This window comes from Polypterus senegalus, chromosome 16 (genome assembly GCF_016835505.1).
Source record: "Polypterus senegalus isolate Bchr_013 chromosome 16, ASM1683550v1, whole genome shotgun sequence".
Classification (NCBI taxonomy): domain Eukaryota; kingdom Metazoa; phylum Chordata; class Cladistia; order Polypteriformes; family Polypteridae; genus Polypterus; species Polypterus senegalus.
Genome location: NC_053169.1, coordinates 80,398,335 through 80,412,559, shown reverse-complemented (window position 1 = coordinate 80,412,559; position 14,225 = coordinate 80,398,335). Strand labels below are relative to the sequence as shown.

The window sequence follows — 14,225 nt, the reverse complement described above, 5'->3', positions numbered from 1 at the left end:
ATGACAAAAAAGGGCAGAGGTGGAAGGACATTACAGATGCAGTGGCATTTTATATCTGTAAAGACATGGTACTCATTTATATGGTAAAACAGCCTGGGTTTGTAAGAATGCTAAAAGTAATAAGCCCCAGGTACAGAATATTGAGCGGCAAATATTTTGCTGAGGTGGCACTGCCCCGTTTCTATAATAAAACACGGGGGGAAAAAATCACCATTCAGTAGGAAAAAGCATTGTTTCAGGTGTGCGAAAATACAACGCCCGACTCATCCGACACGGGTAAATTGACCGTCGGACAAGCGTGTTTTTCTGGTTTCAGTTGTCCGCGGACAAGTGCAATTTTCTGGAGAAAAAAGAATTATATGTGCTGTGCAGGGCACATTTTTACCACTGCTGTCAAATTTTAAACATTTAGGTATGTACGTGCGGAAACAGTCTACTTAGGTATGTTCTTCATGTCTCAAATTGGTATTCAATATTGTTTACAAAATGACGGCTGATTTTTCAAAGGGGAATCACTCTTGTGGTCTTACATAAGTATTTTACCCTACTATTTACACACTTGGAGATGCGGCCATTTTTTTTATGCCAACATTACGATGTAATTTGATGATTTTTCATTATAATCGATAACTTTTATATATTATTGAAAAAATTCATTTTTTCTACATAAAAATGCGGTCATTTTACCTACAATGCAATTGTTTTCTCCACATAAAGTTTGTTAGGCAGTTAATCTTTCCTGAAATTTGTGATTTCGTGTAGGTTCTGATATATTGAGGAGTTAAGAAATTTATTGCGTGACATCAATTTTGATGAGCTGTCTATAGATCGTTTTTGATTACAGAATTTTTCATATAAAACAAGTTGGTTTCGCGCTGCCAGTTTATCAAAAATAACGAAGAAAACATTCTAACGGTTTCCAAATGTTATGAAATATCAATAAAAATCTTCACTTAGACACGATTATTTTTTCCCCCCGACAACATCGGTGATATTTACTTCTTTGGAATTGTACCATCTTGCGGAATTTCAAATAAGTCATTAGGAATTACCTGCATAACCCATAATGCACTGTGGTAAGCACGTTGTTCTCGCTATATGCGTGTTGCTGAAACTGAAACAAGTAGCATCGCGGATGAGAAATGGATCATTGCTTGATTAAAACTTGCGCAACAGGCCCTGAAAAACCTACGGGAGCGTATTAAGGCCACGGTGAAAAAAATATGGACACAGTGAAGACAAAAAAAAAATGTAAATGTCGAGATTAAATTTGACATTTCCACTTTATTCTCGTAGTTTATTAGTACAATGTCGCAAACTAAATTTCATCTTAAAATGAATGTTTCATTTACTAGATTTTCACAAACCCCGTCATCTATACTAATAAAAGGCAAAGCCCTTACTCACTCACTGACTGACTTACTCATCACTAATTCTCCAACTTCCCGTGTAGGTAGAAGGCTGAAATTTGGCAGGCTCATTCCTTACAGCTTACTTACAAAAGTTGGGTAGATTTCATTTCGAAATTCTACGCGTAATGGTCATAACTGGAAGCTATTTTTCTGCATATGCTGTAATGGAGTTGAGCTCGAAAGCCGTGGGGGGCGGAGTTTCGGGTGACATCATCACGCCTCCCACGTAATCACGTGAACTGACTGTCAACGCACTACGTAGAAAACCAGGAAGAGCTCCAAAACGCGCTGAAGAAAAAATGCATTATATAATTGAGAAGGCAGCGAAACAATAAGAAGTGAGCGAGTGACATATACCCATATTCATGAGTGCTGCTACTTCGGAAACAAAGCACGGTGTAAACCTGAAGTTAAAATTAAGTTCATAGACACGCTGCCGCTGGCGTTTGACATGCCCACGGGTAATGCGGGATACAAGTTTAATGAGAGGACGCAGGATATAAACGAGAGTTCTAATCACTTTGTAACTAAGTTAAAATTGCACGTGAACGGCTGTATTTATGCAAATTCCGAGAGACTGTGTTTGTGGGGGATTGACAGTTAAGGCGGGTGGGGAAGTCACGTCATCATCTCCCCTCCCATTCACCTAATTTCGCTCTGAGCTGAGCTCCGCAGCCAACGCAGTCTTACAGAAGTGACTTTGTGACGCTGCTACCAAATACTCACAGAAAAATCCACAAGTTAATACACACGCTGCGCATTGACTTCATGATATTCCTGCTCAATGAACATTCAGAATACTAAGATAAATACTTGATATCTTTTTCACGATGAAATGCATTAAAGCATGTATTAGACATGGGTGGCATGGCTGTATTGCTGCTCCCTTGCATTAAGGGGTACTCAGGTCTACGTTCAGTGTAGATAAGTTTATGGCAGGTGTGACAAGGCTCCAAAAAACTGGACATTTGAATGGGTATTGCACAGGTTTAACTGAAATATTGTGTAAATGTTGGGTTCGTGATCTGGAGGTCGGAGACATGAACACAGAATTCAGTGGATGTTTTTCTGAGCAGGCTTTCTTAATTGCATGTTTGCTGTGTCTATCTTACGTACTAAGCACCCAGGTCCTATCCTTTGTCTTTCTCCATATAACCAATCACCACACAATAAACGTCTTTGTGAAATTAAAACTAGTTATAAACCTAGACCTCAGAGTTTTCAGAACTTTAAAAAAAATTTTCATTATACATGTTTAATTATGCCATCCATTCAGAGGTCTAAGCTTATAACTAGTTTTAATTTCACAAATACGTTTATCGTGTGGTGATCGGTTATGTGCAGAAAGAAAAAGGATAGGAACTGGGGGTTTAGTACATCAGATAGAGACATGAGTCTAAAAGTAAGAAAAAAGTTGGTTCAATTGAAAAAGCGTTTTCTAAAGCTGAACGCTCGGAGGTTGAGCGTTATGCTAGACTGTTCAATACTGCTTCTTCAGAAGAGTTTGACCCACGACCAGTTGTGGAATTTTGGCTGTCACTTGGCAACAGGCACATCACTCATAAAAAACCTGAAAAGTCGTCAGCATCCACTTCTGAAGGACCATCAGTCCAGGAACCATGCTCAAGCAGAAATGAACAGCATTCAGCCCATGGTGTCTGAGATGGTAAAGATTCTTGGGGGAGAAGATGTTGCAAGACAAAAGCTGAAGAACATGGCAGAAAATGAATCAGGACATAATTCTGTTATGTAACTGTAATATATGAAAAAAGAACTAGTGAAGCTATAATGTAGGAATTGTTTATTAGCCAGTTAAAATAAGGGAATCTTTTATATAATGTTCTAGAGTGAGGCGGCAAAATACTACTCCCTGAAATAACTTTTTTCAGTTTTTAAAATGGAAGGCAGTTTTGGTATCAATAAAAGGGATCAGAAAAAATAAACTATTTCTCACTTTTGTTATTTGTTTATGGGCAAGTGAATTTAACTGGTGGACAAGTGGATTTTCTAAGTTTACTTGTCCGTGGACAAGTAGAAACAAATTTGATTTCCACACCCCTGAATTGTTTAATTCCAGAACACCAGATCTCTGTATGAGCAGAGACATGCAGCCTTATATGAGCCTGACAGTTCATTTTATTGATGAGGACTGGGCACTGAAAAGTGTCTGCCTCCAGAACTCCTACTTCCCCGATGACCATACGGGGGAAATAATAGCTCAAGGACTGAAAGAATCCCTGGCATCCGGAAACTCACAGAAAACCAAATGATTTGCATAACCACCCATGCTGGGACAAGTATGATGAAGGCCTTGAAAGTCAATCAGTGAAATCACCTTCACTGCTGCACAACGTCATAGGTAAGTGGGTTGTATAGCTTACTGGGCCCATTGCAAATCTCAATTAACAGTAGAACCTCTGGTGTAAAGAACACTGGCACCACCTTTAACTGCCAGCATTACATATCACACCTTTCGCTTTTGTTAATGGGCAATCGCATTACCATACCGCTCACTCACCCATCAAGAAAACAATGAGACAGTCAGTAATCCTCACAACAGCAGAGTTGCTGTCACCAACTGCAGGAAGAACAACCCCTTGGACGGTAACATCATCCATGAGAAAGCACAGAAATTGTACCAGCAGTTTGCTACAGGAGACAATGTAGAAAGTACCAAAGAACCGCAACCAGGACCATCAACAGCACCGGAGCCTGAAGATTTTCAAGCCAGTAAGGGATGGTTTGATCGTTTTCATCATCATCAATATCATTCATCATTGGTTATTACCCATATATTTTACTGTATTTTAATTAAATTATTATGTCTGAGTCTACTTATAACAAAGAAAATGCGCTTACATGAATTACAGTACGTATATCGGTAAAATCAGTTTTTTATTTTTTAGCACCGTGGGAGACATAGCAGTACAGTACTGTACACAGGGCTCTATACTAACTTTTTGCACTGGTTGTACTGGTGCGCCTAACTTTTTTTCTTAGGTGCACCAGCACAAAAGTTAGGTGCACCCAAATTTTCAACCTCATCACATTTAACACCACAGTTTTACAAGTTCACTTTATTTATTTATTTATTTGTTTGTTTTTTTTTTTTAATTGCTGTCCATATAGGCAATATTGACTTGTAAATGATTAACTAACAATCTGGTCAATATAAAGTTCTTTATTTGAAGGCAAGCACAATTCTACAAGAAAGGTAACTTACTGAAAAAGTGTTGATGCTTAAAGTGCTTTACTGAGCTGAAATTTAAACTTAAAAAATCTCAAGATAAATTAACTAAAAACAAAATCTAAATTAAGTGTTTTAAGGGCTTCAAACTGAACATCTCATGGCTCAATGTCTTATGGACTATCCTCCATTGCAGTCACATGCCCTCGGATGGCCAACTCCTGTAGTTTGGCCTTCTTGATCTTTGGCCTTGACTAAACCAGCTGGCCACACTCTCTCTAGCATCAAAATCTTCCAGACTTGGGCATGAGCATACTCGACCTCAATGTGTCCAATAAGTATATTCACTGGTCTTCCTCTCCGCAAGATACGAGCGTACACAATGACGCATTCCTTTGTGGCGATATCTGTGTCTCCGTCGATCAGGAATGTCATGTACGCACTGTTCGCAATTTGCACAGATGTCTTTTTTTTCAATGTATCTGCGATGACTCCTATAAATTGGGCGAACGCGACATCATTGCTGTATGTCGGGTTTACGTTCAAGCCATTTTTCTTCATAAGAATTATTTCGAACTTGAATTTAGTGAAGGGAAGTTCTTCTTTGCAATATTGTAGGCAACGTTAAACTTAATTATCATTTCGGCCTCGTCTGATGCTCTGTTTGCTGCTGCCTGCCGCTGAAAGGCAGCGGGGACAGGGGACACTTGAGCAGTGCATTTATCGCGGCATGTAATGTGTTTTATAGATGCATTGTGCTTTTTCAGCGTTTCAATTCTAAATGTATTAGAACCAGTCACAAATGCACTACTGCCGGCCATGGTCTTCCCACACTCTTTACAGTAAATACAGTGCATTATATTATCGGCTTTACTGTATCTTAGCCAGGGAAACTGGTCAAGCCACTCTTTTCGAAATGTATACACTTTACCCCTTTTAATTTCAGTGGGCTCGGACTCGATCGTATGTGGCTCATTATCTAATGCCGTCTCCGGACCAGGGCTTGCTATAACTTGGGAGGTTGATGGCTCCGTGTCAGAGCATTGGTTATGATTTTCGGACGGATCAGGCCCTAACTTAACATTCTTAACGAAAAAGCTGTCAATCGTTCTTTTCATCTTCTCTCATAATCCGCAGCTACATCCACTGTTTACCTGATGGGCTACTCACCTCTCTCTGTCTGACTGCATCACATGCATTTTCAAACGTACACACACATACAGGAATATCTGGACCACGGCCAATCAGAGGGGGGATCCGCCCTTCACTATCTCCGATTGGTTTAGACCACGATATGGGCCTAATGTGTGTCTGTTGTTGAACAACAGGGAGACTTTAAGAGTCACGGAGTTTCGTTTTTTTTCCTCCTCGAACGGCTGGTCGCACCGGTGCAACCTTTGATTTTTTTAGTCGCACCATTGAGAAATTAGGTCGCACTCTAGAGCCCTGGTACAGTATACGGGGTTTACCTTTACATTCCGTTTTTAGGTAATGTATTAAGGTAATTTTTTACGTAATGTATTAATGTATTAAGCTGAGTTTGCAACAAAATTAAAGTGCTTTGGGGACATACTGTATGTAGGGTTTAAACTATAAAAACAGGCATTTAAAAGGCATTTTTTAACCACATCCAAAAGTCGCAGTTACTTTTTATCTATTTTTTTGAAGTGAAAATCTAATTAATTTAACAATGTATTGGGATAAAGGTAGCTGACTTTATATTCATTACATAAACTGAAAACCTGCAACCTTTTAGCCTTCTGAAATGTAATAATTTTCTTATCAGTTTATAGCTAGCAGCACTTCTTCCAATTTCATATTCCATAACTTTGTTAAAAATGGATTCAGGAATACCTGGCATCAAAACTTTCTTGCCATCTGAAACACTGCCATGTCAGTAATGTGGCACTAAATGAATATTCTTACAGATCACAATTCTGTAAACTCTAGCAAGCTGACAAACAACCATAAATAGTGCCTCCCCATAACTATCATCACATGTGTACTTGGTAGGGCTTACCTGGCACCCACTTAATCTGCATCTCCATATCAATATCCTTGTGTGTCTTCTCTTTGTTTTGGATGCTTTTCAGCAGTTCTCTGTACTTTGATATCTGTTCTTCGTCATCTTTTTTGGTTTTGTCCAGCTTTTTGTTCTGTACCATTTCAGCACCATCCATCTTTTCTACTGAAAACACAAAATGTGCCAGATATTAAAGAAAATGTTTCCAACTTGAATCAACAGAATCCTGATGTGAAATCTGCAGTGCTGAACAAATGTGAACTTTTTTTCAAGACAAATAAAGTTACTGACTAATAGTGGAATTTATCTTGGACTTTTCATTTGCCGCTGGAAGATTATGTGATACTAAAAACAGTTTTTTGTAGAGACAATTCTGGCAAGAGAACAGGGTTCAGTCGTTTGTGAATATGTCAAAAATACAAATAAAGGAATGCAATACTGTAAACAGTCATCTACGACTGCCTTGATTTTATATACTACTGCTTTGATCTTTTTTAAGAGAATGGCTTGGCATGTACCCTTCACAAAGACAGTGCCAAAAGCAAGTAATGTAACATCAAAGTCAAAGAAATACCAGGCAGGCCCATAAATTCAATGCAATCTGTGAAATTACAATTGCTTGTGTCCAAGACAATCACAATAACCAATGCTGAACAACAGCACATGAAAAATATCCTCTGTGGGCCAGAAACTCAGAAGTAATCTGGTAAAGAACAGTTATAATGTGACAGAGAATTTTAATAAAAATTATTTTCAAGGATTACAATCTTTTCTGCCATTCAGAAGTCTATTTACATACATAATGCAATCAAGAAAGACCAAAATAAGTTTTTTTCCCCTTACTAAATAAGATATGTTGAAGTTGTTTAATGCTATGATTACATTTTGGCAGCCAGAAGCCTTCAGCGCAAGCTGAGACTAAAGAAGACACTTTCACTCTGCACTTCTCAAATTTTTTTTTTTTTATTTCTGTATATTTCCCCTGAGTATTCTGGCTATTTTCTGCCAAATAAAGATATATCATAATACAGCTGGGCTGAAGAATGATGAACAACTTGGTAATGTATTTGTCAAGAATTACAGTCTTGTGAAAACTCATGTCAACCCTGTTTTACATATTGGGACATAACCAGCTACCATCTAGTCCTCTGAACCTGGTTTTATAACTAGATAAATCTAACATTAGGGGACAATCAAAACATATTTGCTTCTTTTTTTTGCTATCTGGGGTATTAAAAAAAGAGCTTCAAATCAATCTGCACAAAGTAAAAAGAAAATATTAGAAACCATAAGTGAAAAAAAAACAAATGTTCTGTTATTGTTTCTATACCAGTTAAGAAAGTAATTAAAACCAGGTAGTGCTAATTAGGTGTATTAATAACTTATGATCACAAATGATTTAGACCATCGATATACTGAAAAAAAAAGAAAATTTAGTAGATTAGACTGAGGCATTCAGGTTTGAGACAACATAATACCAAGTAAAAATAAAAGCAACTGTAGATACTTGACAGTCAAACAAGGATTAAAGGCCATTTTCAAGCAATTTTAAGCACATCCTTTAACGCTGAGGTTATTGACAAGTGTTCATACATTCAAAAACATTCAAAACAGTTGCCAGTCTAAACCAACAGTAAGATTCCCTGCAAATTCACCAAACAGATAAAACATGCAATACTCTGAAAAGCTGTAATGGTAACGAAGACAAAGCCTTGTTTCTTTTTTTTAAAAAAAAAAAGCAGCACAGCTTAGATTTGCAAACTTGGATGTGGAAAAAAATGTAAAACATGTAAAGCACCCTTTAAACAGAAAACATTTTTTTGTTGTTAAATGGGTACAATTCCAGGTAACAAAACAAAGTGTATCACTAGAAGAGTCTCATACCATATGTCAAGTATGGTAGTGGTGGGGTGAAGATTTAGACTTCTTTTACATTCAAACAATCTGGATATACAGTACATTGCAGTTACTAAGTCCACCATGACACCACTTTATGATATTAGTAGTATATTACAGGAAAATGAAAGACCATCTCTCCAGCCAAAAAAAAAGCATGACAGAAATTGAATTATGAAAATAGACAGCAATCCTAAGAACATCAACAGACCTGCAGCTAAGAACTTTACTTGCATTGGAGTGTACTGGTTATCTTTGCCATGTGGTAATTTATTTGTAGCTCATTCTATGTCATTTTCAGTCTCAGAGGGAAAACTGTCAGTCTTTCTAGCAAAAAAAAAAAAAAAGGGAAAAGTATTCACATTTTGGAATGGTCAAGTCAAAGACCATACCTCAAACACCATTGGGAGGCTACTGTGGGACTTTATTAGGGTTGTACATAAATGACCATCTTCAAACATCAACTGGCTGAAGAAGGATAATAAAAGGAATTTGGCCAAAAGTTCTACAATATAATATAAAAGGCTTATACACCGATACAAAAAATGATTACTTTGGCTCAGTGCTGTTAAAGGTGGTTCAAAAAAGCTACTGAGTCACTGGAAGTAATAATTAATCTATTATCTCTCTATTATAAAAAAAAATTCTGGAAAGGAAAAGCAGGGCGACAAGACGTGATCTTCTCAAAAGACACTTAAAAGACCCACGAGACACAAACAGTATCAAATAAGAGCACGGCAAGCAAAACACTCAGTCGTGTAAAGACATGTAGCACACACAGATCCTGTGCTCTCAGCACATATAAAGCGTATAAGGACAATACGTTCTAGATGAAATGTCAACGACTAAGCAAAGAAGAAAGCAGTGTGGAGAAAAGAGACCCAAAAGCACTGGAGAGAAAAAAAAGGCGATAAGAGATTATGAAAGCAGTGGAATTCGAAAGGCTCAAACAAACAATGGCGCGATACACATGCAGAGAAAGGTAAAGAATATGAAAGCAGTAAAATTCGAAAGTATTGTGGCGTCCCTGCCAGGTTGAAGCCTTTTTTGTTTTAAGTGACTGTTAGGTCCGATTGAGGGAGGGCGGAGTACAGCATGGAAGACTGATAGCGGGGTATTGATTGATGCCGGGGGAGGGGGGCGAGACTCAGGGTATGAGGGGTTGGAGAGGGTGCTAAAAAGTTGTGTTTGGGGTTATAAAGTTGGCGATTGTTCAAGTAAAACTTTTGTGACACTTTATTACGTCAATCGCTACAGTATAAAAAAAAAGATAGTAAAGATCGCATTAGCGCAAACAAAAGGAAATTAATCATCAGGACCAGATGTAATTGAAAAAACAGCAGGACAAAGAGAGGTCATAAATAAAAGGCAAAGAGCAGAAGACAAAGTCTTTTCGCCTTCGCATCATTCAATGCACAAAACGTAGATTTACAAAATAATGGACCATACGCTATGGGAATCTGTGGTCTCGCAACAGTTAAAGCAACGACAAGTTTAATTTCAAAGAAAACACATTTCAGTCAGGTGTATATTTATGATCACGGAGAAGCGATGCAAATTTTAACAGGTGACAAGGTAATGTATATATTCCGCGAATAACCATTCGTATTAAAATGTTTAGTTTCCCGTGAGAATAGCTTTTGCTATGTCAATTAACAAATCACAGGGACAAACATTAGAAAAAGTCAGATTATTCATTAAAGAAACAGAAACAATATTCACTCAATGGCAGTTATACGTTGTGTTGTCACAATGTGTCTCCAAAAACTGAATCAAAATTCAATGCGATCTTGAAGAAAAGGTAATTCCAAATACTGTTTGTAATGAAGCTTTAAAGTTAAAGTGCAAATAATGAAATAATAATGAATTTGAAAAAATTCCATAGAAAAAAAAGCTTTTAAAATTGTATATCCGATTACCCACGAGAGACACTTTAACTTGCTCCCAGCTCTTAAAACAACGACAAGCGACAAGCAAAATACGCAGCTCGCAGCAGATGATCCGACTACTTCTCCTTGCGTACGTTCAGCCACCCTAACCCCCCATTTTCACAACGCGAGCAAAGAGACACGAAGTGGCAAAAAGAACAGCGGCTGAACAGGCTTTAAAATGATTGACGGGCAGCTTGACAGCAGCTTCCCCCCTTCATAACGCGAGCAGCGTTATACGTCCTACGAGAAAGAGATTTAACCACGCCCTGGGCCGGAAATAAAGCACAAGTATTGTTTTTACAACGACACGCAAAACAATGCAGTGAGCCATCATTTAAAACAAGTCCACAGACATCTAATCTAGCAGTTGTTAGATTGCTGTTGGCAGACATGCATCATGTGGTCCCATGACATGCGACAAGCAGAACAGGCAGCTCCCCAGCAGCAGAAAAAACGGCAGATGATCTGACGGCATCTCCTTAGCGTGGCTTCAGCCTTTCAGTATTCAGTGCCATTTGCCCAGGTGCCTGTTTACCTTGCTGTTTGTCATTACGAGGATACAATTAAGGAATTTAACTACAAAGAAAAAACACAGTAAGAGAAAAGAAAAAAGACCAGCTAATTAAATGAGATCAAATGGAGGTAAAATGACAGACTGATTGTGAAAATATTTGTAAAAAATTCAGACATGAGCGTCAGTAGGCTTTGTGCCCTAGGAACCAAGTTACCCAAACTATCCTATAACAGTTCTGTAATTATTTACTGTTCTGATGCTGATCTTTCTGATCATAAAATAGGTCATCATGATAGCAATTGATGAGAATAACAAATAATTAATTGCAGAATTATGCTATTTGAAGGTTCCTCTAGAGTGCCTCTTTCTTTTGCATGATTTGACTAAAAAACTAATCAGCACATTGGTATCTCATAAGAGGCTAAAGTTTCGAGTTTGGTATTTTCCCATCCAGCTGTTGTAGCTCTAGACCGTCCTCAAGAAACTGTGAATGTTGTCAGTATCAGGGGACTCTAAAACTTCGAGATCCGTCAAAAACTAGAAATCAGAATCTTTGACAAATCTAAACTTTCGCTCCTCCCCCATAGATGACAGGTTATTGAGGGTGAGGGTGCCAAGCAAAATAACCCACAGCCACATGGAGTCTCCAGGATTGAAGTTGAAGAACCCCAGTCAACATTAACTACTAACAGCCTCTTTTGTGTTATGTTTGCCTGTCTCATCTGACTTGCATCCTCTCTTTCATATCAAAACACTAGTAGATTACCCAGTGGCTTCACTCATTGAGTGGAAGGGAAAAATTTGTGGCTCTCATGAGGCAACGGCATTAATGACCCAATTCTATGATTGATTTGCCCCCGCATTTTAAATGTCGGCATAAAGCCAGACTCCTCAGTAGCCGTGGTGTCAAACGACGTCATCTGAAAACACGAATTGTATTTCCTGATGTTCTGTAGAAAATGAGTTGAATGTGGATTTGCGCCAGAAATAAGAGACAACAACGGTTCAGGTAGATGGGTTAAAGGTGTTAATTTCACCTTTCCATCTGAACAACACATTCCACTTGATTCAAATTTAACCCTCTGTGCTTGGCAGTACTCATGCATGATGTCTGTTTCTCCTATTGTAACTTTTGGATGTAGGTCATAATCTTTTTCAATGTTATAATTGAATCCCTCCATATACAGACCCTGACATCTGTGTGACTTGGTAGCCTGTGAATACTGCATCCGTTGAATTCGATTCTGTTCAGCACGTTGCTCGGGTGTTTGTGAGGCCCTCAATTGTGATTGTCGTATATGTTGATCAGCGAGCCTGCGAGCCTTCCCTCTCGATCTGCTTCCGTCTCACTTTCTCTGTGTAACCTGACTGTTGTGGTCATACGTAATTTCCATTTCAAACGCGAGTGCAGTATAATATGTTCTGTGGTCATACATAATTTCCGTTTCAAACGCGAAAAGAATTTTCATGTTTTATATACCGATAAGCATTTATTATATTTCTATACTTTGAGTGCTTTTTAATGATTTGTATTATTCTCTTTTTTAAAAAGAAGTGTTGTACAATTATCTTGATAAATGTCTGAAGCAAAAGAACAGAGAAAGAGAAAAAACTGCCTAAAATGTGTTATATTAATTATTGGTATAAAAATATAGGTTGGTATTTTTGACAAAAGTTACCAAAATTAAATTGCCATTGCTGAAAGCAAACTTCATAATTTATTGATTAAACAGCATTACTTTATTCTTTCCTCGTTCCCAGAGCAGCTCTCTAGCTGCCTGCTCGCTCTCTCTGAATAATCTCGTACATTAACTTTGATGTGAACTAGTGACCAGAAATTGCTGAAACCCCTGACATTTCCACCTTGGCTCTCACTCTCTTTTCAAGGATGAGAACACCTTGCTAACAGGTAGCTTGCAAGAAAGAGTCTTAATGTCTTTGGGAAATATTTCATGCTTCCACACGGCCTGCTGCAGCTCTCTTCTTCATTCATGCTGCTACTGCTCCTGACCAAAGACCTAAATCCAACAGCATGCATATATGGTGTGAGCCCCAAGTCTGCTCCCATCAGCCCATGACCCCTGAGAATCCACTCTGGCACATGCAATACCTCTACTCCCTTGTGACATTCAGGTGCTGTCGTTTTCCTTGCAAATCTTTCGACATTCTGTCATCTCCTTACAACAAAATTCCTTAAAAAAGTGGCTTCAACAGAGGCAGCAGTAAACAGTACCAAATTGTCCATGATGTAAAATTCTAATTACTTGAATCCACAACAAAACAGAAAATTAAATATGTTTCCTCTGTCATTGCTACAAACAACAAAGGTAAGTAAGAGTTACAATAATAATTATCTTCTTGGGGTGGAGTATTTCTTTAATTATAGTAATGACCTGAAAACAATTTATTATATGGTAAAATAGCTCAGAGACAGTGATATCAAAGTTTTGTTACTATCTTGAGCGTCTCAGAACTATACATCCAATCAACAGTCCCCAGAAACAGCAAGAAGATTACATACCCAATAACCCAAACTCCTCTGGAATCTAGAGCATGGTCAGTCACTATAAAATGAATTTATGCTGATTATAAGCTGTTTTTTATTTTCTGTTCAGAAGTATTTTTTCAAGTGTGTGTAATATAATACAAAGACCTTTCATTATACTGCTAACAATAAAGAAAACTTGACTTATCAAAAATGTTTAGCTAACGTTGACTTAGAGAGAAACGTGATAAGCACACTAGAGAATTGCCTTCAAAACTTTAGAGCCATTGGACATATCGTAATTGTATAATCTCAGTTGGTTTAAATAATTCAGCTTCAGCTTTTCCAAGCCCTACTGCCAAAATCAGCAGCACCAATGTGACAAAAAGAGGAATTGGGTAACAGTCTGACTAAAGACTAAGAAGTAAAAAGCTAGTCCCTGAGCACCCAGGTCAACAGTTCAATCATAGAAAAAGGTATACAGCAGCAAATTTGATGATGTTAATAATAAAATGCATTTCACAAGTAATTCCGTCTTTCAAAATGCAAGAGCTCAAAACTTTAAACCAAGTAATGCAAGTAAGATGTCTCATAGATGCAGCCATCTATCAGACAGTGCAACATCTAGAATAAATTAAACACCCCTATTTAAAACAGCCAGTTTCTAGCTTTTTGAACTTTGGTAATAAAAACGCATGTTTTCTGAGGACTCTGATAAAAGCAGAGAATCTGCATTAAAATAAAAAGAAAATGGCATCATTTGTTTGCACTTGGCCT

At 37.9% G+C, this 14,225-nt stretch overlaps 1 protein-coding gene across 3 annotated transcripts in view; it reads right to left on the bottom strand.

The window, feature by feature from the left end:
- esf1 (ESF1, nucleolar pre-rRNA processing protein, homolog (S. cerevisiae)) overlaps positions 1-14,225 on the bottom strand; it is a 56,203-nt gene that overhangs the window by 21,164 nt on the left and 20,814 nt on the right. For 2 of the 3 annotated variants that reach the window (XM_039737882.1, XM_039737885.1), the window contains exon 9: positions 6,620-6,787. In XM_039737882.1, coding sequence (XP_039593816.1) covers positions 6,620-6,787 — 168 coding nt within the window. The remainder of the gene's footprint in view (positions 1-6,619; positions 6,788-14,225) is intronic. The other variant, XM_039737884.1, reaches the window with a different exon arrangement.